This window comes from Eriocheir sinensis, unplaced genomic scaffold, assembly GCF_024679095.1.
Source record: "Eriocheir sinensis breed Jianghai 21 unplaced genomic scaffold, ASM2467909v1 Scaffold236, whole genome shotgun sequence".
Taxonomy (NCBI): Eukaryota; Metazoa; Arthropoda; class Malacostraca; order Decapoda; family Varunidae; genus Eriocheir; species Eriocheir sinensis.
In genome coordinates, this window is record NW_026111539.1 from 469,597 (window position 1) to 496,407 (window position 26,811).

The 26,811-nt window shown below is 43.5% G+C and overlaps 1 protein-coding gene across 1 annotated transcript in view; it reads left to right on the forward strand.

Annotated features, from left to right (window-relative positions):
- LOC126991065 (guanine nucleotide-binding protein G(o) subunit alpha-like) overlaps window positions 1-26,811 on the forward strand; it is a 248,579-nt gene that overhangs the window by 211,403 nt on the left and 10,365 nt on the right. Inside the window, 1 exon segment of the mRNA XM_050849759.1 lies at window positions 18,387-18,515. Coding sequence (XP_050705716.1) covers window positions 18,387-18,515 — 129 coding nt within the window.

Here is a 26,811-nt window from a genome sequence, read left to right on the forward strand (position 1 = left end):
TTAAACCAAAGCGACAGAGAGAGAGAGAGAGAGAGAGAGAGAGAGAGAGAGAGAGAGAGAGAGAGAGACGTTTGCTTTACTCTAAAATGCACCAAAAAAAAAAAAAAAAATCATCGTCCTTGTTTCAGGATACAAAGCAAGGATTAAAAGTCACCTACCCTCTTATCGTTGTCTCCTTTACTCTTCCTCTTTCCTCTTATGTGTCCTCTTCGTGTGTTCCGCCTGACTGAGAAATAATTGCTGTCTCCTGTATAATGTATGGGAGGTATTTGGGTTCCCTTACTGTCGTTGTATGTATCATGGCAGCATTGGTAATCGATAGTCTTTCATAAATCGTGTACCTCTGTTCGTTCCGTTCTAAAGCGGGTTATTTTTCTCTCCCTCACGCAATTTTTCCTTCCCTCTTTTTCATTCTGCCTCGGTCCCTTTATCTTCCTTCCTATGAGTCTATGGCGTTTTCTTCTCTCCCTCACCCAGTTTTTCCTTCCCTTTTTTTCATCCTATCTTGCTTCCTTTACCTTCCTTCCTTTATAGTGTTTCCTTCTCTCCCACATCCATTTTTGCTCCCCTTCTTCCCTTCCTATTTCTGTTCAGTACTGAAGTCGCACGCACACACACACAACGCCACCTGGTAAGGACGTCAAGCCTTTCTTTTTAGTGTTAAGCAGTCTGTTAAATCATTCTTTGTTCAGTCTATTCTTAATGCTGACGACTCTTCTCCTCCACTGCACTTATCTATTGAAGCCTTCGCACTCAGTTCCATCCGGTAAAGCTTTAAAATATTTCTTCCTTGTGGTCAGTAATCCAATGGTCAATCCTTTGGTAATCCTTCGGTCAATCTGTTTTCAATACTCACGACTCTACTTATTACCTCTTTATAGAACCCTCGCACAATCTCGCAAAATTCCATCGGTTATCAATTTCTAGTACTCGATAAGCTGCTAGATCGTTCGCAGTTTCGTTTATTCGTCGATGCTGATGACTGCTTTTCACGTACTTATTAAACCCTTTCTCAACTCTACTTTCCACTCATAATTTGCAAACTTCCATCGGCTACCATTTTCAACCCTGTCTCTCTAGTATTCATTAACCTGCTAAATCGTTCGCAGTTCCGTCTAATCGTGATGCTGATGACTCTACTTTTCACATACTTATTAAACCCTCTCTCACCCTCTACTTTCCACTCATAACTTGCAGACTTCCATCGACTACCATTTTCAAACCTGTCTCTCTAGTATTCATTAACCTGCTAAATCGTTCACAGTTTCGTCTGCTCGTGATGCTAATGACTACTTTTCATCTACTTTTCACGTACTTATTAAACCCTTTCTCAACTCTACTTTCCACTCATAATTTGCAAACTTCCATCGGCTACCATTCTCAACACTGTCTCTCTAGTATTCATTAACCTGCTAAATCGTTCACAGTTCCGTCTAATGGTGATGCAGATGACTACTTCACGTCTCACTTATTTACTGACCCCTCGCACACCGCTCCCCCAGTCAGGAACTTCAACCCTTCCTCTCGGGGACAACAACAGGCCTCACAACTCTGGCCTCAATCTTCCTTCTGAGTGGACCACAAGGGGAGGCGTTGTGTGTGTAGCGTCTAAGGCTCCTTCATTAGAGAACAGAGTCACGAACCTCCTGCATGAGCGGCTCTCCTGACGGGCACACAGTAGAGTTAGTGTGTACGAGAATCAGGTTTAGCTTTCCTGCTTGCCTACCTGAGTGATGCATCGTAGGAAACTTGTGTGTACGATAATTGCTCTCTCCCTCCCTCTCTCCCTCTCCCTCTTGTTCTCTCTCTGGTATTATCGCCTTCCACGTTACGATATTCTATTCTTTCTCTCTCCCTCTCTTTATCTTTCTATCTATCTATCTTTCCGGTATAATCTTATCTTATATTACGATTTTTTTTTTCCTCTCTCCCTCCCTCCCTCTCTCTTCGGTATCATCTCCCACACTCTGATGTTCTCTTTTTTTTTCTCTCTCTCCCTCCCTCTCTCTCTGTCTATCTCTCTTCGGTAATAACTCCTCCCACACTAAATATACCATTCTCTCTTCTCTCCCTCTCCCCCTATCTGTCAATCTCCCCCCACACTATAACATTCTATTCTCTTTTTCCTCTTCCTCTATCTGTTTATCTCCTCGCTATCATCTCCTCCCACACCGAACATTCTCCACACACGAGTTAGGAGAACCGAGCCTGTATCGTGCGGTGTATACGTAGCAATGTTATTATGTCTTCCCCTTTGTGGCGGCGGAAACAGCTTCAATTACAGGCCACGGAAGGCATATCGCGGCCCCTGTATACCTGCGCTCCTTATGCCCCCTTCTCTGTCTGGGCCCGGCTTTGTGTGTTAACATGCACCTAGACGAGGGTTCCAACCGTCCGCTCTTGTAAGGTATGGACGGCGCGGGCCCTACACTATACGAGGCAAGGGTTTATGGTAGAGAGGAAGAAGGCAAGGAAGAAAGGAAGGGAGGGAGGGAAGGAAGGAAAGTAATGACGAAAGGGGAAGACATAGGATAGGAAGTAATAGAATGTTGAAAATACGGGCAATAAAAAGTGGTAAAGGAGAGAAGTGAGTAAAGAAAATGGATGGTAGAAAGGAAGAGAGAGAGGGAGGGCAGGAAAAATGGATACAGGAGAAGAAGGAAGAGGAAGGAGGGGTAAGGAGAAAAGTTAAGGAAAGGTAAGGAAGGCAAGGAGAGGTAAGAATGGAGGAGCTAAGGAAGGAAAGAGAGAGAGAGAGAGAGAGAGAGAGAGAGAGAGAGAGAGAGAGAGAGAGAGAGAGAGCAAAAAAGATGGACGGTATGGAGTAAAAAAGGAATAAGGAAGGGAGGAAGAGAGAGGAGGAGGGAGGGAGGAAAGGACGAAAATGTGGGAGAAGGAAAAACTGGTTAAATTAGAGATGTGTCGACAGTGTATGGGGTATGTGTGTGTGTATGTTTGTGGGGGGGGGAGTGGGGAGGCTGTGTGTGTGTGTGTGTGTTTGTGTGTGTGTGTGTGTGTGAGGGCGCGCACGTACACAAGCTCTCAAGTGTTAAAGAGAGTGGAATCAAAGGGTCTTCTTCTGCTCCTCCTCACCTTTCTCTCTCTCCCTCTTTCTCCCTGTCTCTTTCTCCCTCTCACAATGATAACCTTTTAATCCCCTCACCGGCACTGTTGCACCATCCGCTTCCCCTCCTATCACGTCGTCTTCCCCTCGTCTCTCCTCGCTGGGTACTTCTTGATGCCCGATTTGCTCTCTTCCTCATAAGTTACGTGCCATTTGACTTTTAATCCTCTCACGCCCTCTCTGTTGCGCCATCCTCTTCCCCTCCTACCACGTCGTCTTCCCCTCGTCTCTCTTCTTCGCTGAGTACGTCTTTATGCCCGACTTCCTTCCTCTCATATAAGTCACGTGCTATCTTATTACGCCCTTACTCGTTCTGGCGTCTCCTGCACCACTCGCTTCCCCTTCCATCACCTTTGTCTTCTTCGCGTTGCTCTTTGCTTTGTACTTCTTTTTAGCCTAACTTGCTTCCTCCCTTATGAGTTACGTGCTGTCTTATAACGCCCTTACTCGTTCCGGCGTCTCTTGCACCATCCGCTTCCCCTTCCATCACCTTTGTCTTCTTCGCGTTGCTCTTTGCTTTGTACTTCTTATTTGCCTAACTTGCTTCCTCCCTTATAAGTTACGTGGTGTTCAAACTCTCCTACTCGTGCTGGCGTTCCTTCTTGTCCCTTGGTAGCGCAGGATGTATGTACTCTCGCCTTCACCTCGTACTCGACAGAAACACACAGAAACCAAGTCCAGGCATTCTCAGACGCTACCACTCCTCACGCCAACTATATCCAAAGGCCGAGAAGGAGATTAACCTCTTGACTGCGGATTTCCTACAAGAAGACCTAACGAATCTACGGGAATGGAGCAAAAAGTGGCTTCTACAATTCAATGAAGAAAAATGTAATGTCATGCATGCACTTTGGTAGGGGATAGCACACCATTACCACATGAGAGACACTCCTCTATCCACCACAGAAGAGCAGAAAGACACGGGGCTATATGCAACCAGGCTACCAGTAAAGGCCAAATCCATGCCAATCGCAGTGGACGAGTTAGCGATTTTTCATGAATGTTTTTTTCACGTTAATGGTAGGCTACAGAAGAAGAATCAAACTACAACCAGGGTCATAAAAGTACTACCTCTGGAAATGCCCCAAACTCCTCCTCCTGCGAAATCCTTGTCCAGTTCGCGTGCCAGGGAACCGAAATGTTTGGGAATACGGCTCCTGTAATTCTCGTATTCCCTTTGAAGAGTAAATTTGCTTCGACGCTTCCTCGTTTTTTAGTGTTGTGCTGTTCTAACGCTTCTTATCGTTTAGTGTCTCTTCCTTCTCCTGTACCTATTTTTCCTCCCCTAATTCTCTTCCTCCTACCTTCCTTCCTCTCTAGCGTTTCCTTCCCTCCTTTCTCTCCCTACTTCTTTCCCTCCTACCTTCCTTCCTCTCTTGCGTTTCCTTCCCTCCTTTCTCTTCCTACTTCTTTCCCTCCTACCTTCCATCCTCTCAAGCGTCTCCTTCCCTCCTTTCTCTTCCTACTTCTTTCCCTCCTACCTTCCATCCTCTCAAGCGTCTCCTTCCCTCCTTTCTCTCCCTACTTCTTTCCCTCCTACCTTCCTTCCTCTCAAGCGTCTCCTTCCCTCCTTTCTCTCCCTACTTCTTTCCCTCCTACCTTCCTTCCTCTCTTGCGTTTCCTTCCCTCCTTTCTCTCCCTACTTCTTTCCCTCCTACCTTCCTTCCTCGTTAGCGTTTCCTTCCCTCCTTTCTCTCCCTACTTCTTTCCCTCCTACCTTCCTTCCTCGTTAGCGTTTCCTTCTCTCCCTCTTCCAGTTTTCCTTCCCTCCTTCTTCTTCCTACATCTGTCCCTCCTACCTTCCTTCCTCTATTGTCTCCTTCCCTACCACCCATTTTTCCTCCCCTCCTTCTTTTCCCACCTCTTTTCCTCCTACCTTTCTTCCTCGTTAGCGTTTCCTTCTCTCCCTGTTCCAGTTTTCCTTCCCTCCTTCTTCCTCCTACATCTGTGTCTCCTACCTTCCTTTTAGCGTTTCCTTCTCTACCACACTCATTTTTCCTTCTTCTCTTCCCATCACCTTCTTCCCACTTCCTTCTCGTCTGCCCCATTTTACCTCCTTTCCTTCTCTCCTTCATATCTCAGTCTCTCCTATCTTCCTCACTCTATACCGTTCAACATCCTTGCTCCCCCCCTCATCTATCCTTCCATATTACCTGAAATGCCTGTCCCTCCATCTATCCTTCTTTAATACGTAAAATGCTTTCGCCCTCAACTTGCACTCGCCTTTGATTAAACTCGAGGGAAGAACACGCCATGCTCAGTGGCCTCCTCAGCTTAAGTGCATCGTGGACATTGACAAAGGACACTAGGAACGCTGATTAATCCCTCTGGGCCCGTATCCTCAAACCTCTCGGCGTCCATGTAAGTATATTTGACAGGGCTGTCGTAGACGTTTGGGGCATTTCCAGGGGTAGTTTAATGACCCTGGTGGTAGTGTGACCCTTCTTCCTCTGTACCATGAATGTGAATGTGAAAAAATGTACCATGAATGTAAATGTGAATGTGAAAAAAAAATGTGAAATGTGAAAAAATGTGAAAAAATATACCATGAATGTGAATGTGAAAGAAAAAAAAAACTCATGAAAACCCGATTAATCTTTTTTTAGGCCTTTGAAAATAGTTGATGAGAGAGAGAGAGAGAGAGAGAGAGAGAGAGAGAGAGAGAGAGAGAGAGAGAGAGAGAGAGAGAGAGAGAGAGAGAGAGAGAGAGAGAGAGAGATGGTCTCCCCTTCCCCTTCAAGCAATACATGTGTTCTAAAGCGAATGAAGCCGTTGGGTATATATCTGTATTTCCTCATTATTGGTTTATGTTTCCATTAATCGAAAACATACTGGTTAGGGCGTACAGGCGAATGTATAAATCAGTAGATACAACGCTGGCCCTCTCTTTTATTTCCGCCGTGTAGATCAGTTCAATTAAAGAGAAACAAGAAACAATAACACGGAAAAAAAAAAATGAGGAGAGATTTTGAGCCTGAGACCTATCCTATCTTATTTATGATTCCTATTTCAACTTCTATGCTATTTCTCTTATCTATTTCCATTTTCTATTTCTACTTCTATCTCCCATTTCCTCTATTTCTGTTTCTTATATATATTTACTATTTGTACTTTATTTCTATCCTACGTCAATTAGTGTTTACAGGTATAGGGCGTACAGGCGAATGTATAAAAGAGTAGACACAACGGAGGACCTTTCTTTTATTTCCTCTGTGTTTTCCGGTCTCCTAATTCCGTCGGGTTCCTTCATCTGGACCCAAACTCGATATTCCTGTCAATATTTGTATTCGATATGAAGGCAGAGGAGGAGGAGAAGGAAGTAGGAAGGCTCTGGTTGTAGGACTCTGCCGCAGGGGGAGGAAGGAGGAGGAGACGGTGAGCTAGGACGAAGTTAAAGATTGAAGAAAGAGCAGGGTGAAAAGAGAGAGAGAGAGAGAGAGAGAGAGAGAGAGAGAGAGAGAGAGAGAGAGAGAGAGAGAGAGAGAGAGAGAGAGAGAGAGAGAGAGAGAGAGAGAGAGAAGAGAGAGAGAGAGAGAAGAGAGAGAGAGAGAGAAGAGAGAGAGAGAGAGAAGAGAGAGAGAGAGAGAAGAGAGAGAGAGAGAGAGAGAGAGAGAGAGAGAGAGAGAGAGAGAGAGAGAGAGAGAGAGAGAGAGAGAGAGAGAGAGAGAGAGAGAGAGAGATGAAGGAAGGAGAGAGATAAAATTTTACGATAGAGAGAAAGAAAGGGAGTGAGGAAAATGAGAACGAAATAGGAAGACAGAAGAGGGAGAATGAGGCAAGGAAGTAATGGAATAAAGAAAATATGGGTAATGAAAGGGGTAAAGGGGAGAAAAAGGGCGTAAAGAAAATGGATGATAGAGAGGAAGAAAGTGAAGGGGAGAAGGAAAAATGGATACAAAAGAAGAAAGAGAGAGGAGGAGAGAGAGAGAGAGAGCGAGAGCGAGAGAGCGAGTGAGAGAGAGAGAGAGAGAGAGAGAGAGAGAGAGAGAGAGAGAGAGAGAGAGAGAGAGAGAGAGAGAGAGAGAGAGAGAGAGAGAGAGAGAGAGAGAGAGAGAGAGAGAGAGAGAGAGAGAGAGAGAGAGAGAGAGAGAGAGAGAGAGAGAGAAGGAAGAATTGGTTAAATTTGAAATGTGTCGACAGTGAATTTCGTTTCTTAAGCCCTTCAATCTCCCTGTCTTGAGCCCAATCCTGGCGACGGGGGAAATGGACGGCAAGGCAGAAGGAAGAGACAGACTAATACATTGCTGACGGCACCTGATAAAAAAAAAAAAGATAAAAGTAGAACGTTGAAACAAATAGATCGATGGTGTTACAAGAAGATAAAGAGAATAGACGTTTGAAAGAAATACATCGAGGGTTTAGTAAATATATAGATGCCGGGTAAATACACATTGCTATACGTAAACATTGCCTAAAAACTATAACGGAAACTATATATGCTTATACTGCACATAAATGCCCCAGACAGATTCAAGTATTACGAAATTGCTTGATGTGGGTGTGGGTGTGGGTGTGCGTGTGCGGGCGTGTGGCGTTAAGCACAAATAAAAAAAATAAAAAAAGACAGAACAAGGTTAGGTTAGGGGAGGCGAAACACAAACAGACAAGACAGACAGACGGTAACGTAATGTACACTTTTATTCCACCCTCAAACACACACACACACACACACACACACACACACACACACACACACACACTGATCGTCATGGGAGTTTGGAAAGTTTTACCTGTGGACTGAACGAAAAGCGAGAGAAAGCGGGCGAGCGGGTGAGCAAGCAGGCGGGCGGCAGTGGAGGACGGACTCACTAATACCTTTCAGATGCGGGTTGAGTCCTTGTCGCGCGCCAGGACTCTATTTATACCACTAATTGTGCATATTCACTGATGGCTGGAATTGGCGCTGCGTCCGGGTCTCGCCCTGACAGACCAGCTTTCTTTCTCCGCTTCTCTGCGCGTCGGTGAGTGCCGGGAAGGGCGGGTCAAGGGCGGAGAGGGAAAGAAATGTAGAGAAAAGGAATCATCTCATTACTCCTCGTCGCTCCAGATAGATAGATAGATAGATAGATTGACTGCTTGATTAATTGTTTGAAAGATAAAAAGAAATAGAAGGATAGACAAATAGATAGAGATATGGACAGATATAGAGGGATGGTTAGATGGATAGATAGATGGATAAATAAATAAATAGATAGACACATAGTAGGAAGGATATAGAAAATAGACAGAGAAGGAGATAGACCGATAGATATAGAGTAATAGATAGATAGATATTGATAGATACAGTTATAAAGAGAGAGTGACTATAAAAATTATATATCCCGAATTTTACTTTCATGTCCTCCCCATTTGCATCATTTATAACTTGGGAAAAAGGGGAAACGCTTTTGATGGTCCCGGCGAACCATTCAACCATTTATCTGGTCAGTCTCCCATCCCTTTCACCATCCATCTATTCAGCCAGCCAGTCAGTCATCCACCCATTCATTCAGCCAACCATGCATTCACCCATTCACCCATCCCTTCAGCCAGCCAGTCAGTCATCCACCCATTCATTCAGCCAACCATGCATTCACCCATTCACCCATCCCTTCAGCCAGCCAGTCAGTCATCCACCCATTCATTCAGCCAACCATGCATTCACCCATTCACCCATCCCTTCAGCCAGCCAGTCTTCCTGTCATCCATTCATCCACGTATTCATTCATCCATTTAATCTACCCATCCATCCATACGTTTATATACTCAGTCAGCCAGTCAGCCAATCAGTTATCAAATCGATCAGTCAGCCACCCAGTCAGTTAGTCAGTCAGCCAGTCTTCAAATCAGTCAATCAGTCAGTTAAGTCAGTCAGCCACCCAGTTAGTCATCAAATTAGCCAGTCAGCCAGTCAATCAGTCATTCAGCCACCCAGCAAGTTAGTAATACTCTACGTTGTCGCATCCTTACTCTCTAAAGTCTAAACAGAAACTTTGAACTTATCACACACACACACACACACACACACACACACACACACACCATCACACGAGTTCATCATTCATATTTCTCTCAGGGTTGGAAACACATGAGTCAGCGAGGAAAGCATGAAGGAAAACAAAAAGACGAGGAAAACGAGAAATGAATGGATGAGTGATGCACGGAGAAGTTGAGAAGAAAATGGGAAAATGAGAGAGAGCGGCCAGTCAAGCTTTCTTTTCCACTTTTTTCTTTGTTTCCCTTTCTTTTTTATCTTCATTGCATTCACAGTTTCCATGAGTATCTACGTATCAGCTGTGTGTGTGTGTGTGTGTGTGTGTGTGTGTGTGTGTGTGTGTGTTTGCCATTGCCACACTGAAGGCCGGACGAGGTTATAGATAGGCAAACAGCTTGGACCAATAACAACAATAATACTCCTTCACCATCTCCCTCAACATAATAATAATAATAATAATAATAATGATAATAATAAACACTACACGCCTGCTGCTGTACGCCCATCTATGTGTGGAATCGAACCTTTTTTAAAAACCTCAGGCATCGAGTCTGAATATAGAGCTTCGAATCTGGGGTCGTTTGAAGGTCACTTTGTAGGGCCAGTGTGTGTGTGTGTGTGTGTGTGTGTGTGTGTGTTGCTTTATACTCCATTTCAAGCGGCAGTGTTTTCCCGGCGCCCCTCTCGCTGAAGTATTATTATTACCGCCCGTGACAGCTGCACCGGTATTGTCCATCCGTCAGTGTGTGTGTGTGTGTGTCTGCGTGTGTGTGTGTGAGTGTGTGTCTGCGTGTGTGTGTGTGAGTGTGTGTGTGTGTGTGTGTGTGTGTTTTTTCCACCAGCTCGAGAACCGTTCAACCTAGACTACTGAAAATAAATTATATAATGTGTACGTGTGTGTTGACCTCGCTTTGATCGCTATTCAGAATCAAGGTCATCGTAGGTCAAGGTCACAGACAGAGGTGTAAAAGGTTCATGTTAGGAGCGGTGTATTTTTTTTTTTTTTTTGGGGGGTCAGGGCGGGGAGGTTGCGATCAGGAATTCTGTTCGTCTAATATCCTGGTTATTATTATTATTATTATTATTATTATTATTATTATTATTATTATTATTATTATTATTATTTTCTGACATCTCCTTTGAGTGATTTGTGATTGTTATTTGCCGCAGCTGCTCTAGTCGTCCCTCCTCCTCCTCCTCCTCTTCCCGTCCCTTTACTTAAGCTGAATACGGGGTCGTGATAATAGTAGTGGTGGTGGTGGTGGTGGTGGTCTTTGATGCAGATATTAATGGCTGATGATCATAAAAAAAGACATTACAGATTATTATAACTACTACTACTACTACTACTACTACTACTACTACTACTACTACTACTACTACTATTGCTACTATTAAGCAGCAGTAGTAGCAGTTCAGCAGTATCAATAGTAGCAGTATAAGCAGCAGTACGAACGGCAGTGTTGATAAAATAGGGAATTCACGGTTGCGGTCATTGATTTCCAATACGCCACCACCGCCGCCGCCACCGCCTGTGTGTGTGTGTGTGTGTGCGTGTGTGCAGTCCCCGCGGCCGGCCAGACTGCCTCGCCGCAAAATGTCGCCGCGGGTTCGGAGGGAGGTTGACCCTGCCCCGGCCTCGGGGGTACACGTGTGTCACCTTGCTCCTCAGTGTTTCGACGCTTTGGCTCCTTATCTGCTACCCAGCGGTTCCTGAGGCTGTTCTGTTGCTGTAGTGTGCTGCAGTGACTGAACAACAACTACTACTACCCAACACTCTACTACAACCCAACACTCTGCTCTGCTAAGTGTTATTTCTGACTCATTACATTCCATCACCCTCACCTTAACACACTTGCTTTCCTTCGCTGTACTAACCCCATACATCTCACAACCTCACAGTGGTGCACGCAAGCTCCTTCTAAACGTTCTACACGTATTTTTTTTTCCTATTCATTTTCCAGGAAGTGTTCATATTAGGTGCTGTTTCAGGCTGTGATTTTCCTTGTTAAACGGAAATTTCCAGGCCACCAGACACCTCGCTCGCCGGCCGTAATCCCAGGGGACCCTTTGTTTCACCCGGGACCCTCTGTTTCACTACGCTCCGCGGAAGGATCAGCCAATATGCCCTCAAATTTGAAACGTTGTTCTAACTGTGGCCTTCGCCAAGCTCCGCAGTACTTTAGGACAAGTAACGGGGCAAGCGAGACTTGCCGTTTCTGCATCAAGGCAGAGCAAGATGAAAGAAAAATCAAGCACCTGGAATCCACGATCCACTCGTTAACGCGGGACATGAAATATTTGGCGGAGCGAGTCACAGCGTGTAGCAGGTGTTCCTGCTCATCTACTCGCGGGGGTACCTCACCCCCCCTTCCTTCCACCCTGTTTCTCCCCATACAGCAGCCTCCTTCTCCTGCCTGCCTCCCCCTCCTCGCTAGTGCCTTCTCCCTTCACTTCCCCCTCCTCCTGCATCTCCCTCTTCCCTTCCACTCCTCCAACCGCTTCTCTCCTCTCCTCCCCTCTCCCCTCTCCTCACCCGCCATCTCCCCACTCCACACCCACCATACTTCCCTTCCCCGCCGCCGCTGATTCTCATTCATCACCCCCCTCTCCCCTTTCCTCCACCTCTTCCCTCCCTTCCGTCTCTTCCTGCTCTTCCTCGCATTCTCTCTCCTTGTCCTCCCCCACATCACCTCCCCCCTCCGCTGCTACCACTACCTCCCCCGCCTCCTCCTCCTCCTCCCCCGCATCCCTCCCTCTCCCCTCCTCCCCTGCCTCCCCCACCACCTCCGCCACCACCTCAGCCACCTCCTCCTCCCCCCCTCCCCCTTCGACGTCATCCCCTTCCTCTCTCTCCTTCTTCCACTCATCGTCCTCCTCCTCCTCCTTCTCCTCCTCCTCCTCCTCCTCCTCCTCCTCCTCCTCCTCCCCCCCCTCCTCTTCCTCCTCCTCCTCCTCCTCCCACTCCCCTGCTGCCCCTCCCTCTCCTCCTGTAGCAGCTTCCTTCCGTCTACTGACAAAGTTAATAAGAGGAAAGTACTGGTGGTTGGGGACTCTCAAGTCAGGTTCATTGACAGGTACTTTTGTTCAAGGGATAAGGAAAATAGGCTTCAGTGTGCTTTCCAGGGCAGGCATCCAGCACGTATCTGACAGAATGGAGGAAATTTTAGCAGGGGGAGGACACAGCCAATCGTCTTCTGCAGTTACGGTGGTAATGACATCGGTAAGGTGGGTAGCGAAGAGATATTTCAGCGCTTCAGGGAATCGTTTGCTAAAGTGAGGGACTTCGGGGTGCCGGCTGTTGTGGGGTTTTGCCGAGGAGGGGTTGGGAGAGGATGGCTTTCAGAGCCTTAGCAGTAAACAGCAGGCTGGCGGCCCACTGTAAGCGAAATGGTTGGCTTTTCCTTGACAATTGGGACCTCTTCTACAATAAAGGCACCTTGTATGCCAAGGATGGCGTGCACCTGTCACTCCAGGGGGTGGGGGTTCTCGCAGACTCCCTCGAGCGATCACTTAGCACCCTACAGGATTTTTTAGAGTAGGCGAGCTGGGAGGGACTGTCAGTGAATCGCAGACTGGGACTATGGAGCGCAGGAGAAATCGAAAGGATATAAGAAAGGATGGGCTAACGGCTTATTACACCAACAGTAGGAGTCTCAGGAACAAGATAGATCTACTGAGGGGGAAAGCATGTGTCGAGAAATTCGACATTATAGCTATCACGGAAACATGGGTAGATACTGCCAACAAAAACTTCATGTCTGAGTATGAAATAGATGGTTACCAGATGTTTCACAAAGATAGAAAGGGAAGAAGGGGCGGGGGGGTGGCACTTTATGTTAAAGACACACTTAAATGTTCCGCTAACAACTCTATTCAAACAAATGGCGACTCAGAATCAGTTTGGGTGGACGTCCACAAAGGGAAGGACAAACTAATTCTAGGGGTTCTTTACAGGCCACCCAACCTCAGCAGGCAGGACACTGATATATTACTACAAGAGGTAGGCAGGGCGAGCAGGAGCAAAAATGTCTGCATAATGGGGGATTTTAACTATAGGAATATAGATTGGGAAGGCGTGGTGGGTGATCTAGAGTCTGAGGATTTTCTGAAAGTAATACAAGATAATTTTCTCAAGCAGACAGTAACAGAGCCCACCAGGGGTAACAACATTCTGGACTTGGTCTTAACTAACACCGAGTATATGATCAGCGAGCTAGATGTTGGGGAGAATTAGGTGGCAGTGATCACAAGGAAATTAGGTTTAAATTAGACTGGGCGGTGACCCATGAACTCAACCCGGTGTTGGTGCCCGACTTTAGAAGAGCTGATTATGAGGGGCTCAGAAAACACCTTGAGGAGGTAAATTGGGAAACCTTAGGGCAGGATGAGGGCCAGATCTCAGGGCTGGAACCGGAAAGACAGGGGAACCATGTAGAAATGACCTACAATAATTTAGTTAGAGAAATTGCAGAGGGTCAGAGACAGCATATCCCTTACCAAGCACGTAGGAAGGAAAATAACGACCCCAAATGGATGACCCGCAGACTCAAGCATGAAATAGGCTTGAAAAGAGGAATTTATAGGAAAATAAAGAACGGAGAGATCCACCTCAGGGGTAGGTATGTTGAGCTAGCCAGGTCGGTGAAGAAGAACACCCGCCTTGCAAAAAGAAATTATGAGATTAGGGTAGCCAACGAGGCCAAGAGCGATCCCAAGGGCTTCTTCAAATTGTACAGGACGAAAACAAGGGACAGAATTGGACCGTTGAAAACAAACACGGGCGAGCTCGTTGAGAATGGAGAAGATATGAGCCAAATGATGAATGACTATTTCCTCTCAGTTTTCACGCAGGAAAATCTAACAACCATTCCGGAGAGAGTTCAGATATATGAGGGTGACGAGAACGACAAGTTGAGGGATGTGATCATCACTAGGCAAGTAGTCCAGGATGAGATTGGTAGGTTGAAGAAAAACAAATCGCCGGGCCCAGACGAAGTATTCCCAAGGGTTCTGAAAGAGTGCAAGGAAGTCCTTAGTGGCCCTCTTGCCGATATCTTTAAAATGTCGGTAAATTCTGGGTATGTGCCCAATCAATGGAAAGTAGCTAATGTGACGCCGATTTTCAAAAAGGAGACAAGTCAGCCACCTCAAACTATCGCCCAATTAGCTTAACATCAGTTGTGGGAAAGATGTTAGAGTCGATTAAAGCCAGGAGAATTCCGGACCATCTAGAAAAGCATAATTTAATTCATGACTCACAACATGGGTTCACAAAGGGTAGGTCTTGCCTTACTAACCTGTTGTCCTTCTACACTAAAGTAATCGAGGCGGTGGACAGAGATGAAAACTATGACATATTATATCTAGATTTCAGTAAAGCGTTCGACAAAGTCCCTCATCACCGGCTATTACTAAAATTACAGGCTCACGGCGTAGATGGGAAAGTTTTGAGCTGGATCAGGGCGTGGCTTAGTGGTAGGAAGCAGAGAGTGCAAATCAATGGTAAGAAATCTGAATGGGGCAGTGTTACGAGTGGAGTCCCACAGGGTCGGTGCTGGGTCCTCTGCTTTTTATTATTTACATCAATGACTTGGACACAGGAATCAGTAGCGATGTCAGTAAGTTCGCAGATGATACCAAGATCGGTAGAGTAATCCAATCAGACAGCGACGCTACCGTTCTCCAGGATGAGCTTGACAGACTATATGATTGGGCGAGGAAGTGGCAGATGGAATTCAAGTTCTGGAATTGTATCATTTTGAGTGTAGGTAGGAATAACCCTTACAATTACTCCTTAAATGACACTCCTCTAAGCAGGTCTGGGCAGGAGAGAGACTTAGGAGTCCTAGTGAGCGCTGACCTCCGTCCTAGGGCTCAATGCATTCAGGCTAAAAATCGGGCAAACAGAGTACTAGGTTTCATCTCAAGGAGCGTGAGCAATAGGAGCGCTGAAGTCATCCTCAAACTTTACTTAGCACTAGTTCGACCTCATCTCGATTATGCAGTTCAGTTCTGGTCCCCTATTATAGAATGGATATCAAGATGTTAGAATCTGTACAGAGGAGGATGACGAAGATGATTCAGGGGGTGAGGAACTTGCCTTATGAAGACAGGCTAAAGCAGTTAAATCTACACTCTCTAGAAAGGCGAAGGGTGCGAGGAGACTTGATCGAAGTTTATAAATGGATGAAGGGATTTAATAAAGGGGATGTCAATAAAATTTTGAGAGTGAAAGAGCCAGGTAGGACGCGTGGAAATGGTTTTAAGTTAGACAAATTCAGATTCAACAAAGACATAGGCAAGAATTGGTTCACTAATAGAGTGGTGGACGAATGGAACAGGCTTGGGAGCCATGTTGTGGGTGCCAATACCATAGATACATTCAAGAAGAGGTTAGATAAAGCCATGGATGGTGAGATTAGGTGGGGTTGAGTGTACAGGAGCTGCCTTGTATAGGCCAACCGGCCTCTTGCAGACTCCTTATGTTCTTATGTTCTTATGTTCTTATGTGTGGCCGCCTGCGTGAGGACGGGCGTGGCGCGGGGTCAGAGGGAGGAGGGGAGAGGGGCGTGATGTGGTAAGCGGGAACAGGGAGGAAAGGAAGCGGAAGGGGAGGGGCGGGATGTGATGTGCAGGAGCATGAGGGCGGGATGTGATATGAAGAGCAGACATAAGCAGAAGAACAGGATGTGGTCAGATGAAGAGGCACATACGAGACGCGATGTAACACGATCAGCAGAAACAGAAGAAAAACGATGTACCTGATGAACGGGAACAGCAGGAAAGGATGTGGAGGGGGGAGGGATGTGATGATATGAAGAGCGGGAACATGTAAGGTGGAGGGCTTTGAATAATAAATGGGGAGAGGGATGTGACATGAGCAGGTACAGAAAGGGGAAGGGGTGTGACATAAAAAGCTGGAATATAAAGGAAAGCGATGTAACGAGATGAGATGGAACAGAAGGGAAGGGTGTGGTCTGATGAAGAGGAACATGAAGGAAGCAATACAACATGACGAAGAGGAGCGTTAGGGAAGCGATGTTACATGATGAGAAGAAACATAAAAGGGAATCGATGTGAGAGGAAGAGGGGAGACAGGCGGGAAGAAATGTCACAGGAAGAGAATATTATTACCCTTCAAAACACGAACTCATGGTGGACCTGGTCGGGAATAAACTCAGTTCGTAAAGTTTAATACAATGTGACAGGAAAACAAAGGCTCTGATCATTCTCATAGATGCCACTGGATGAAGTAAAACTATTTTTATTATCAGTCAACAATACGGAACCATTATGACTAGAAAAACAATAATGATAATATTAATAATGATACGAAATAGTTGATGCGCGTAACTGTTCAATTCATATGTCACGTTAATATTGTTGTCCCTGTAATTTATGCCTAATGGTCACAAGTAATTCAAGTTTAATGGATTGCCTGATTTGTTGTTGTTGTTTTATGCTCAACACTGAATACATAAATTTGAAAACGCAATCGTCGCCACCTCTCCGGAACTTCGTCGCGGCAAAACAATAGCCTACCCGGAAAAGGGGTCGCCATACACGTACATTCATACCCTATCGTTTTTTACTGCTTTTTTTTGGGGGGGGGGGGCTAAAGTAAAGTACGTAGTGTGTTATGTAAAAGTGTTTGGGTAGGAGGCTTAAACACCAACTCATATATTATCCTTCTTCGATCTTTTTATTAGGTTAGTGTTTTGAGAAATGTTCCTCCATCTAGTTTAGTGTTAGTGTCGGAGAAGAAAGAGAAACAGATGATAAAACAAATGAAGGTCGGATATACTATGGGTCGTATTTTAAAACATTGCGTCGCCCAAGTTCACCTGTTTGCCAAGTCTTTCGTAGGAGTTTTGGGCATTTCCAGGAGTAGTTTTATGACACTGGTGGTAGTTTGGCCCTTCCTCAGTAGCATGAACCTAAAAAAATCACATTAGGCCCCTATTGACCCCCTCTTTGACCTTTTGTGAGAAGCGAAATTGTTTTATAATACTAACCATAGTTATGAACGGGGATGGTAGACTATTACTTTTTTTTTAATGGCTTTCTCGTGTAGGCTGTCAGACCTCTTGAAACCTACTCATTTTTTGTAGCCTATGTTCATTCTGGTCATTATTTCTTGTCTTCCCCTCCTCATCAACTCAATTTCTTTCCACCTTTCTTTATTGGTATACTTCCAGCCTCTCCTTTCTTCCTTCTTCTCTCTCCATCTTCTGACTTAACTTTCTTCTTTCCTTCCTCACCAATTCGATTCATTCTCACTTTATTTATATACTTTAGACTTATCCTTTCTTCTGTCTCTGTGATATCCTATTGATTTGTTTTGTGGTGCAGCTATTTTTGTTATTATTATTTTTTTTTTTTAATCTGAATCTATGAGTTTACCAATAACATGTTTCGCGACTCTTGTTTACAGTTTCGGGACCCACAAAACAGCCATAGTAGAAGTTAGCGTGGAAAAGTTATGTGTGTTTTCATCTCTAATATTGTGGCAGTGTGTCATGGCAAACTTTTTTTGATGTGGGGAAAGAGAAGTGTTGCATCGTTTTCTTAAAGTCTTCATATTTCCGTTGCCTCAGATAACTTTGCCACGGAGAAGTTTGTAATAGGAGCACCAGTTAGCCTCCAGAAATGTCGACGTTTTTCCACATTTTTTGGATGCCCCAGATCGTTTGAGAGAGATAGAAATCGTACCAAGACCACCATTGTGTCTTTAATAATGTAGGGTAACTTAAGTCCGCGTGTCGGATAGAAGAAGTAATACTAGCCACACCATTTTCTTTCCGTCTATATCCCAGGCGTCTCAAACATGGCAAAAAATCAATTGAAAATGTATCTGAAAACCGCACGTTGGGTAGGAAAGGAGTACTGCACCGACCCAGTTTTCTCTACTGCTTCAATTAATCAGTCTTCCTTTTTCAGTTATACACGTTTTTCTCCAGTTTCAGAATTTTGTACGACTTACAGCGTCTCGTTAAAAAAAGTATATCTGAAGTTTACACAATAGGTAGAAGAGGGGTATATTTACTTTTTTATTGTTATTTTTAGTTGCACTGTTTCAATTACAGGGTTTTTTTCACGTTTCAGAATCTTAGACGACGTACACTGTCTCAATATATAGTAATAAATTGTATATGAAGCCAACATATGGGTACTATAGGAAAGGAGCATTTACCTGTTTGTTTCTCCTTAAATATTTACTTGAACTGTTTTTCTTTCATCCTTTTCCTTCCCATTCAACTCACACCGTCTTCTTCCCTTCCACAGTTTCCTGGACGACCTGGACCGTTTGGGCGCCAAGGAATACCAGCCCACCGAGCAGGACATCCTGAGGACCCGCGTCAAGACCACTGGCATCGTCGAGGTTCACTTCTCCTTCAAGAACCTGAACTTCAAGTACGTATGTCCGGCGGCCTAGTGGCGGCGGTGGCGTGGTGGTGGCTGTGACGCTTTGATGTGTCGTGCTGTGTGTCGTGTTCGTGTTTGTGTCTGTGTGGGCGGGTGGGTGGCGGGGTGGATGGGTGGGTGTATGTTTAGCTTATCTTCCTGGCTGCTGGCGGCTGATATACACCAAAGAGACAGTAGTTGGGAGGCATATTAACCGATCTATCTACGGGTATGGGGTCCCCTTGTAAAGACCCTCAACTATAGCCCTGAAACTAACCATGGGGCGTTTAGGAAGATACTCTCATCGTTATTCCCACTCAAAAACTCCTTACAATTCCCACCCAGAAACTCGCTGTACTCTCATTGTTATTCCCACCCAAAATGACAACTTTAAATTCTAAACATACCTTACCTAACCTAACGTAACCTTGCCTATTCAAGAGTGGACGCCATATACCCGTAGAGAGAAGGGGAATATGCGGTAAGGAAAGGGATGGACAGCTGCGAGGGAAGAGATTTTTGTGTGTGCATGCATCAGTTATAATGGTACTACAACTAATAATAATAATGATAATAACTAGTACTAATGAGGATGATTAATGAAACAATGTTGCACAGACATTTCTAGAATTCCTTGTTTTCTGATTCTAGACTTGATTCTCTCTCTCTCTCTCTCTCTCTCTCTCTCTCTCTCTCTCTCTCTCTCTCTCTCTCTCTCTCTCTCTCTCTCTCTCTCTCTCTCTCTCTCTCTCTCTCTCTCTCTCTCTCTCTCTCTCCAAATTATTCAATGTTCTTGTTTGTTTGTTTGTTTTCTAAGCAAGCATATTTTTTTTTTACAATGAAACGAATGTGTTTGTTTTGTTTATCCTTTTTTCTTATGGGCCTTTCTGACAAATTCCTTAAGAAGTGTGGAATGTGATTGGCTAGATTTTGAAATTATGAATGATTGATGTGAAAATTGCAAGAGAGAGAGAGAGAGAGAGAGAGAGAGAGAGAGAGAGAGAGAGAGAGAGAGAGAGATGACGACGATGACGACGATGACTTGCCATTCTCTGTCGCCCCTTCCCCTCCGCCGCCCTCCCAGCCCCTCCATCCCTCCCCCCACAGGGTTAAGGACGTGTCATGTTGTGTGTGCTGCTGTGTCCCGCCTTCTTGAACACACACACACACACACACACACACACACACACACACACACACACACACACACACACACTATCAGCAGTTGTTGGCACTAATACCAAAACTAATAGTAATACCACAAATACTATTTCTCATGGTAGCCTTTATACATATTGCTTCTTTGTGTGAACCTCATACTAACTGCACCACACCAGACAACCGACCTTACCTCTATCACAAGACACTAAAAGCACCAGTAAGGGATTGATTGATTGATTGACTTGAGTTGCTTTGATGAAGTTATGTTTACGATTGAGGGATAACATTTTATTTTGTATGCATGAGTAATTAGAAAGAAATGAGGAATAATCTCTCCTGTATCTTCCCATCTTTTCACAGTTTCAGAGTACGGTAGATATCTTTAAAGTTCAAGGCTGGCCATTCTGTGCGTCGTCCTGCAAATCTTACTTTCTCTCATGGCTGAGTCACCAGAATAGGCGTCAGGCCATAGTGTGACCTGACCTTCAAGTGATAGGAATTGTGGCGGACTGGTGCTGAAGGGTTGTGTTTCGAGGGAGTGTGTTGGTGTGCTTGTGTTGCTCTGTTTGTGTTGTTGCAGCGTCCCTCTCCTCGCCATGAATGAAGGACGCTTGGTGTGTGTGTGTGTGTGTGCACTACTTATATATATATATATATATATATATATATATATATATATATATATATATATATATATATATATATATATATATATATATATATATATATATATGAAAGTTTCTATTGATTTTCTTCAGACAACTACTACATGTCTTCTTGTTGAAGGTTCTGTTTGTTTTCCACACTCAACACATAGATTTATGATAAACATGATAATATTTAGTGGTGTTTATTTTAGGCATGGATAGGAGCACATATTCCTCCACCTGGGGTTTTTCACCTTTTCCTTGTGATTTTCCTCCAATAATTTTGCATTTAGCGTGCATCTTCCACTTTTCTAGCTCTGTAAATTTTAAAGCTGTATCAGCTGAACCTCTGATATTCTTGGATTTTCTTCAGACCTCATCTTGTAGGAGTGTTTCTTGCATCAGAGTAACTTTGCTTGGGAAGTCAAGTTTTATTTGCTGTAGAGAATTTACTTCATGACAGAGGGTCCGGATTTCTTTCGTGGGTGTTGTCACCGCCTTATTTTGCCCTCAATTTCTGAACCAGTTTGTAACACAGAATACAAGACAGCTGGTCATTATTTTTTTTCTTCTTCAAAAGCATTATTGATTTTATATTGTCTACTTTTCTGAGTGCTGTTTACCTCTGTTAAATACACATCACTTTGGTCTAAGAATCACGTCACTTTCTAATGCTGATAACGTTTTGCAAAGTTTATTTATAGTGTACTTCTTGAGTAGTTAGATATCCTTGTCTCTAGGTAGTAAGTTATCCACTTGAATCCCATACATGGTAGAGTTGGTTTAGAATAGTGTACAACCTTTTGCACAGCCCCACCAGATCCTGCGACCCAGTACTGACCACTGTTCTTGACATCACCATTAGTGTAATTTTTGTGAGTTAGATACTCCCCTTTACTTGCTGACCTCTCTTTTCTTCTCATACTGTCTAATTGTCCATTGGTAATGCTCTCTCTCTCTCTCTCTCTCTCTCTCTCTCTCTCTCTCTCTCTCTCTCTCTCTCTCTCTCTCTCTCTCTCTCTCCAGCTCTCTAACGTAACCCCCTCAGGAATCCTGCATTCGCTGCATGCCGTTCCCAGCAGTCACATTTCAGTTTACATTGCCACCGAAATTAAAGGAATATTCTGAGCATAATCACTACATAGATGGTGATGGATTTATTTATTAGTATTCCATAGTCTAATTTCCAACAAAATTTTCTACACCAAAAGCCAGACATTGGCAAACACATGACCAGTGTATATGAGAGCAGCATGCCACCCTGATGCTCTCACTTCTTGTTTGTACACTTGTATGAAAACACTGTAGGCTTCATTATGTCCAGTGTGATATATTTGTTGAAGATATCAAGCAACTTTTCAGTAGTTTCCTTATTTGTAGAAGACATTATAGTCAGATTGTAGATTACTATGGAAAAAATACCATGCCAGAGATACAGCCGGCGCCAAAAAAATCGTCGCACACTTAGACTTCCGACGCTCTAATGCTACGCATTTATTTTGGCTTGTCAATCATATGGGTTGTTACTTTGGTAAAACAAACCCTCATCTGGCAACTCTTTGCTTCCTTGCCAACGTCAAACTGAAATAAAATGATAAGTAACTGTCACCTCGGCTTTGGTAGGGTGTAGAAGGTGACCCGCGCTCCCCTTCCCCGCCCTTGATTACTTGCTTTCAGCTAGACTACTGTCACTTTCTTGTTGAGCTGCGCAATGGGTCACACCAAGCTCGGTATGATAAAGAAATGCTTGGTTGTGGCTTACATTGGTGAAGGAATGAGCAAACGCGAAATAGCACGAAAATTAGGGAGATCAGAGACAGCTTTTCGCCGCGTCAAACAAGCTGCCGCCGCCGCCTGCAGAGACCACAAGTTGCCATGTCGTCGCGCCGCGCACTGACATATCCTTAGCAACAAAACGAGGAAGCAGAGGCTAGATTTTTGCAAGAAATATGTTCACTGGACATCAGAAGACTGGCACAGGGCGGTGTTCAGTGACGAAAGTGCCTTCAAAACAATCCCTAAAGCTCAAAAGTTGGTTCGTCGTCCGCCGGGTGCCGATCCCTTTAACAGTAATACTCGGTGAAGACAGTGAAGTTTCCAGCGGGTGTGGACGTGTGGGGCTGCTTTAGTGATGCTGTAGGGATGGTTTTGAAGACACTGTCGTCACTGAACACCACCCTGCGCCAGTCTTCTGATGTCCAGTCTTCATATTTCTTTTTAAAAAAATCTAGCCTCTGCTTCCCCATTTTGTTGGTAAGGAGAGGTTTGTGCGCGGCGCGACGACGTGGCAACTTAAGGTTTTCTGCAGTCGACGCTGAATTGTTCGCACTGACACTTCTCCCAACACTTCGGCGTGCATCTCCCTCAATTCCTTGGCCGCTTCATCACCTTTTCAGGTCTTGGGTGTGTCTTCCTCTTCCTCGCTAATCCCGTCTTCCTCTCTGGAGTGGCGTTTGTCTGGAGCGGCAGCTTGTTTGACGCGACGAAAAGCTGTCTCTGATCTGCCAAATTTTCGTGCTATTTCGCGTTTGCTCATTCCTTCACCAATGTAAGCCACAACCAAGCATTTCTCTGTCATACCGAGCTTGGTTGGACCCATTGCGCAGCTCAACAAGAAAGTGACAGCAGTCTAGCTGAAAGCAAGTAATCAAGGGCGGGGAAGGGGAGCGCGGGGTCACCATGTACACCCTACCCTTAAGCGGAGGTGACAGTTACTGATCATTTTATTTCAATTTGACGTTGGCAAGGAAACGAAGAGTTGCCAGATGAGGGTTTGTTTTACCATAGTAAGAACCCATATGGTTGACAAGCCAAAATAAATGCGTAGCGTAATTAGAGCGTCGGAAGTGTAAGTGTGCGACGATTTTTTTGGCGCCGGCTGTAAGTTGTTTGGGCTGTTCCCTTGGCCCTTTGGTGTAGCAACATGATCCATTGCCAGACTGTCGTCAAGGTTTCGGCTTATAAATATATAACATTTTAAGTTGGGTGCTGGCATACAGATAAACTTTGGGATTAGTCATACAGGTTCAACAATAGCATATCCATTTACTTCCAAGTTTATTCATTGTTTAATACAGAGAGTGAATGAGATAAATCCACGATGTTTACATAAGTTGCAAAGTGAAAGAAATGTGTTGAGTCGTGAAGTTGTGAAAGTGAGTGGCAGGTTGTTTAAATATGACATCACAGCACAAAAAACATTTAATTAAGAAATGTGTACACACCTACTGCTGTTTTGAACTGTAGCATGGAATTTAGCAAATGATATTACAGTTTTCTCCAAATTTACAAAGCGATTTAGTCACTGCAAAGAAAAAAGGCGTAGAAAATCCAGCTGAAAGGGGCGGCAAGAGCCCGTCTTGGAAGCAAGCAAGACCAATGCAAGAGGTTGTTTTTAAAATATAACCGTCGTCTTTGGTGGCCTAAACCATCCCTCACCATTGCTTAAGAGTTAAGTGATCTTGGCTATTTTCTCTTAGAAAGCTCGGTTTAGTTTCATCCTCCACCCCTACCTTTGCTGTTCTTGGTGTAGTCCGCACGCTGAATTTTATTATCTGTTGGCTTAGGCAACGTCTTAGCTGGGCACTTCGTGCCTAGTGTACATGTAACAGGAATGGAATTAGCTTTACCTGTAAATTATTCTTAAGGAAATTAAAATTAGTGCTGTTGTTGTAGAGCCAATAATGGAAAAAAAAAATCTCAAAAAATCCAACTTCTCTGGAAAGGTCGCAGCAAAAAAATGCTGTCTTTCCACTTTGAGGAATAAGTTGTGGCACACACATTGGAATACAGACTAAGATTTTTAACTTTCCAATGAAATATGATTGTAAAAAATTGTTATCCCTGAGACATGTGGTAAAACTAATATATTAAAACCTTAAATGATCATTATGTTTGTTATTCAATCTATAAAAATATTTCAGGGATATCAGCTATGACAGTTTTTTTTGTGGAAAGGTTGTGTCCTGTTTTTGACATAAATTTTGCACTTTAGGAACAAAGGATTTCAATCCCTAAAAAAATAAGGGACAAGTAACCTAAATGTATTGGTTCTACAACAACACAAGCAGATCTAGACTAGAGTGCACGCTGTAGCTGGCCCGTGCCCCCCGGCCCCAGCCTTGGCCCTGGCTAGTCCTTGGGATCCCGAGGACTCCCAGACAACCCGTATGGAGATAGATGATAAAGATCCAGTGTAAAAACAGTAACGAGACAGGAACAGATGAGTTGTATGAATTCTTAAAAGACTAAACAATATTTTCAAATACTGTCATTTTTTGCAAATTCTGCTGTTTTCAATGTCATTATTTTGTCTGCTGAATGTAAAATGTATTCATAAAAGTTAATAACTGAGTTTAAAATTCTTGCAAGAGAAAAGAGGATAGGGGTAAGTGAAAATAAGAGAAAGTTTTCAAGTGATTGAATGAAGCATGATTTAGTTCAAAGCGAGAGAGCTAAGGACAAGGAGTCTGTAATTAAACTGTATGATCAAGTAAAGAAAAGTGTTGTTTGTTTTGATATTTTAGCTTCAGTGGAACCACAGACTTGTAGCTGTGAGGCACTAAAATGAGATTACAGGAAGCAGGGGCTGAATCCCCTTGACATGAACTTAAGAAAGGGTAGCAAGCAAGGAGATAACATAAGAGAGTTGTGAGAATGATACAGGTAGGCCATACAAGGACAAATTAAATGTGGTTATTGTTAGCGGATGACCCCTCCTAGAAGTGTACACATTCAAAATGTTTTGGATAAAGAAGAGGTAAAAAAGAGGTTATTGGAGCTTGCAGGCACAGAGTACATCAACATCACAAAGTTCAGACTCCTTTGCCTCCCCTTCGAGGGCCTCTGAACAACAGGCGTCAGGAGGAGCAGGTGAATCCATGACAAGGAGGAAAAAATACTTTTTGGATGATATATTAGAGTGACATTTCCTTAGTCATCATATATAAATATCATACAAAGGTTATTGTTCTTATACTTAATTTACTGCTATTTTAATATATAAATACCAGGGTTTTTGTTAGGTGTTGTGAATTTAGCAGCTCACCCCATTATCAAAAATATATAATTTTTGTTTTACTTTTTAGCTTACCTCTGCTCACCTGAACAAACACAATATTCACTCCCAGCAAATGACAGTTGCTTTTAAATACATAATGAAACAAGTCTTGGCTTCTCTTCTGCCACTGTGCACCCGGTGAGCCGCGCCAGACTCACATGGCGTAAGAACACTGTGGAGCCATCAGGCTGGGCACAGGCTCCCCTTGCTGAGTAGTGTAAACTATCAAGCAGGAATTATTATCCATTTTTATTATTCAACAACTTAATAGTCCACATTACCATTCATTATTATTATTATTATTATTATTATTATTATTATTATTATTATTATTATTATTATTATTATTATTATTATTATTATTATTAATATTATTATTATCATTATCATTATTATTATTGTTATTATAATAATTATCATTATTATCATTATTATTGTTATTATTATTATTGTTGTTGTCATTGTTGTTATGCAGTTCATTCAGTCATTTTTTTATTGTTGCTGTTCAAATTACAATTGATTTTTATTTTTGATCTTATCAATATTGTTATTACTAATGTATTGTTATTATTATTATTATTATTATTATTATTATTATTATTATTATTATTATTATCATTACTATTGTTGATAATCTATTAATATACTTTTTCATCATCATTATCATTATTATCATCATGACCATCATGAGTAACATCATCACCGCCAGCCCATCAGTGGGCTGTGGAACACACCACTGTACAGTCAGTGGAGGAGCACGGCCAGGCTCAGAGTCTAAACAGTGTGGTGTGTGTATTCAATAGGCAGGTTCAGGGAGATGCAAACTGACATATATTTGTGTCCCAATACTGTTGTCTGTATTTTTTATATGGAATATTTGGTGACAATCTCATCAAATTGAAGTCATATGGCATAATTTACCTCATGTTGGTGTTCACTCTGCTTAACATATTTCGTTTTTAACATCTCAGCCTTCAACAAATAACGAGAGTTCATGGATACAACAATTACCTTGGAAGAAATTGTAATCTTCTGATCCACCCGTGGTATCACTCAGGGATGTCGAGTACCTCTGTGGCACTTTCCTTCTCTTGTAAATACATGCCTCAGTTTATCTCTTATTGGCCGTGGTACTGTAAGAATATTTGTTATATATTTCTTACACCTGAGTCAGTGGATACAGACAGCAGTGCCTGGTTGTGATAACTGTTTCTGATTCTGATATCCAATCAACTGCCAACAGTGTGTCTCCTCCATTCTCCTGCATCTGCTGGGCCTGCTGTGGTCGTGTTTACATCACTATTTTCATGTTTCTTCCCCGTGATGAGATCATTGTCATCTTACGGAATTTCAGCTCCGGGCTCCTTGCCCAGCATAACATTACTTATTTTCAATTATGGATATGTTGAGGGATGAGAAGAAATACAGACTGCCCATA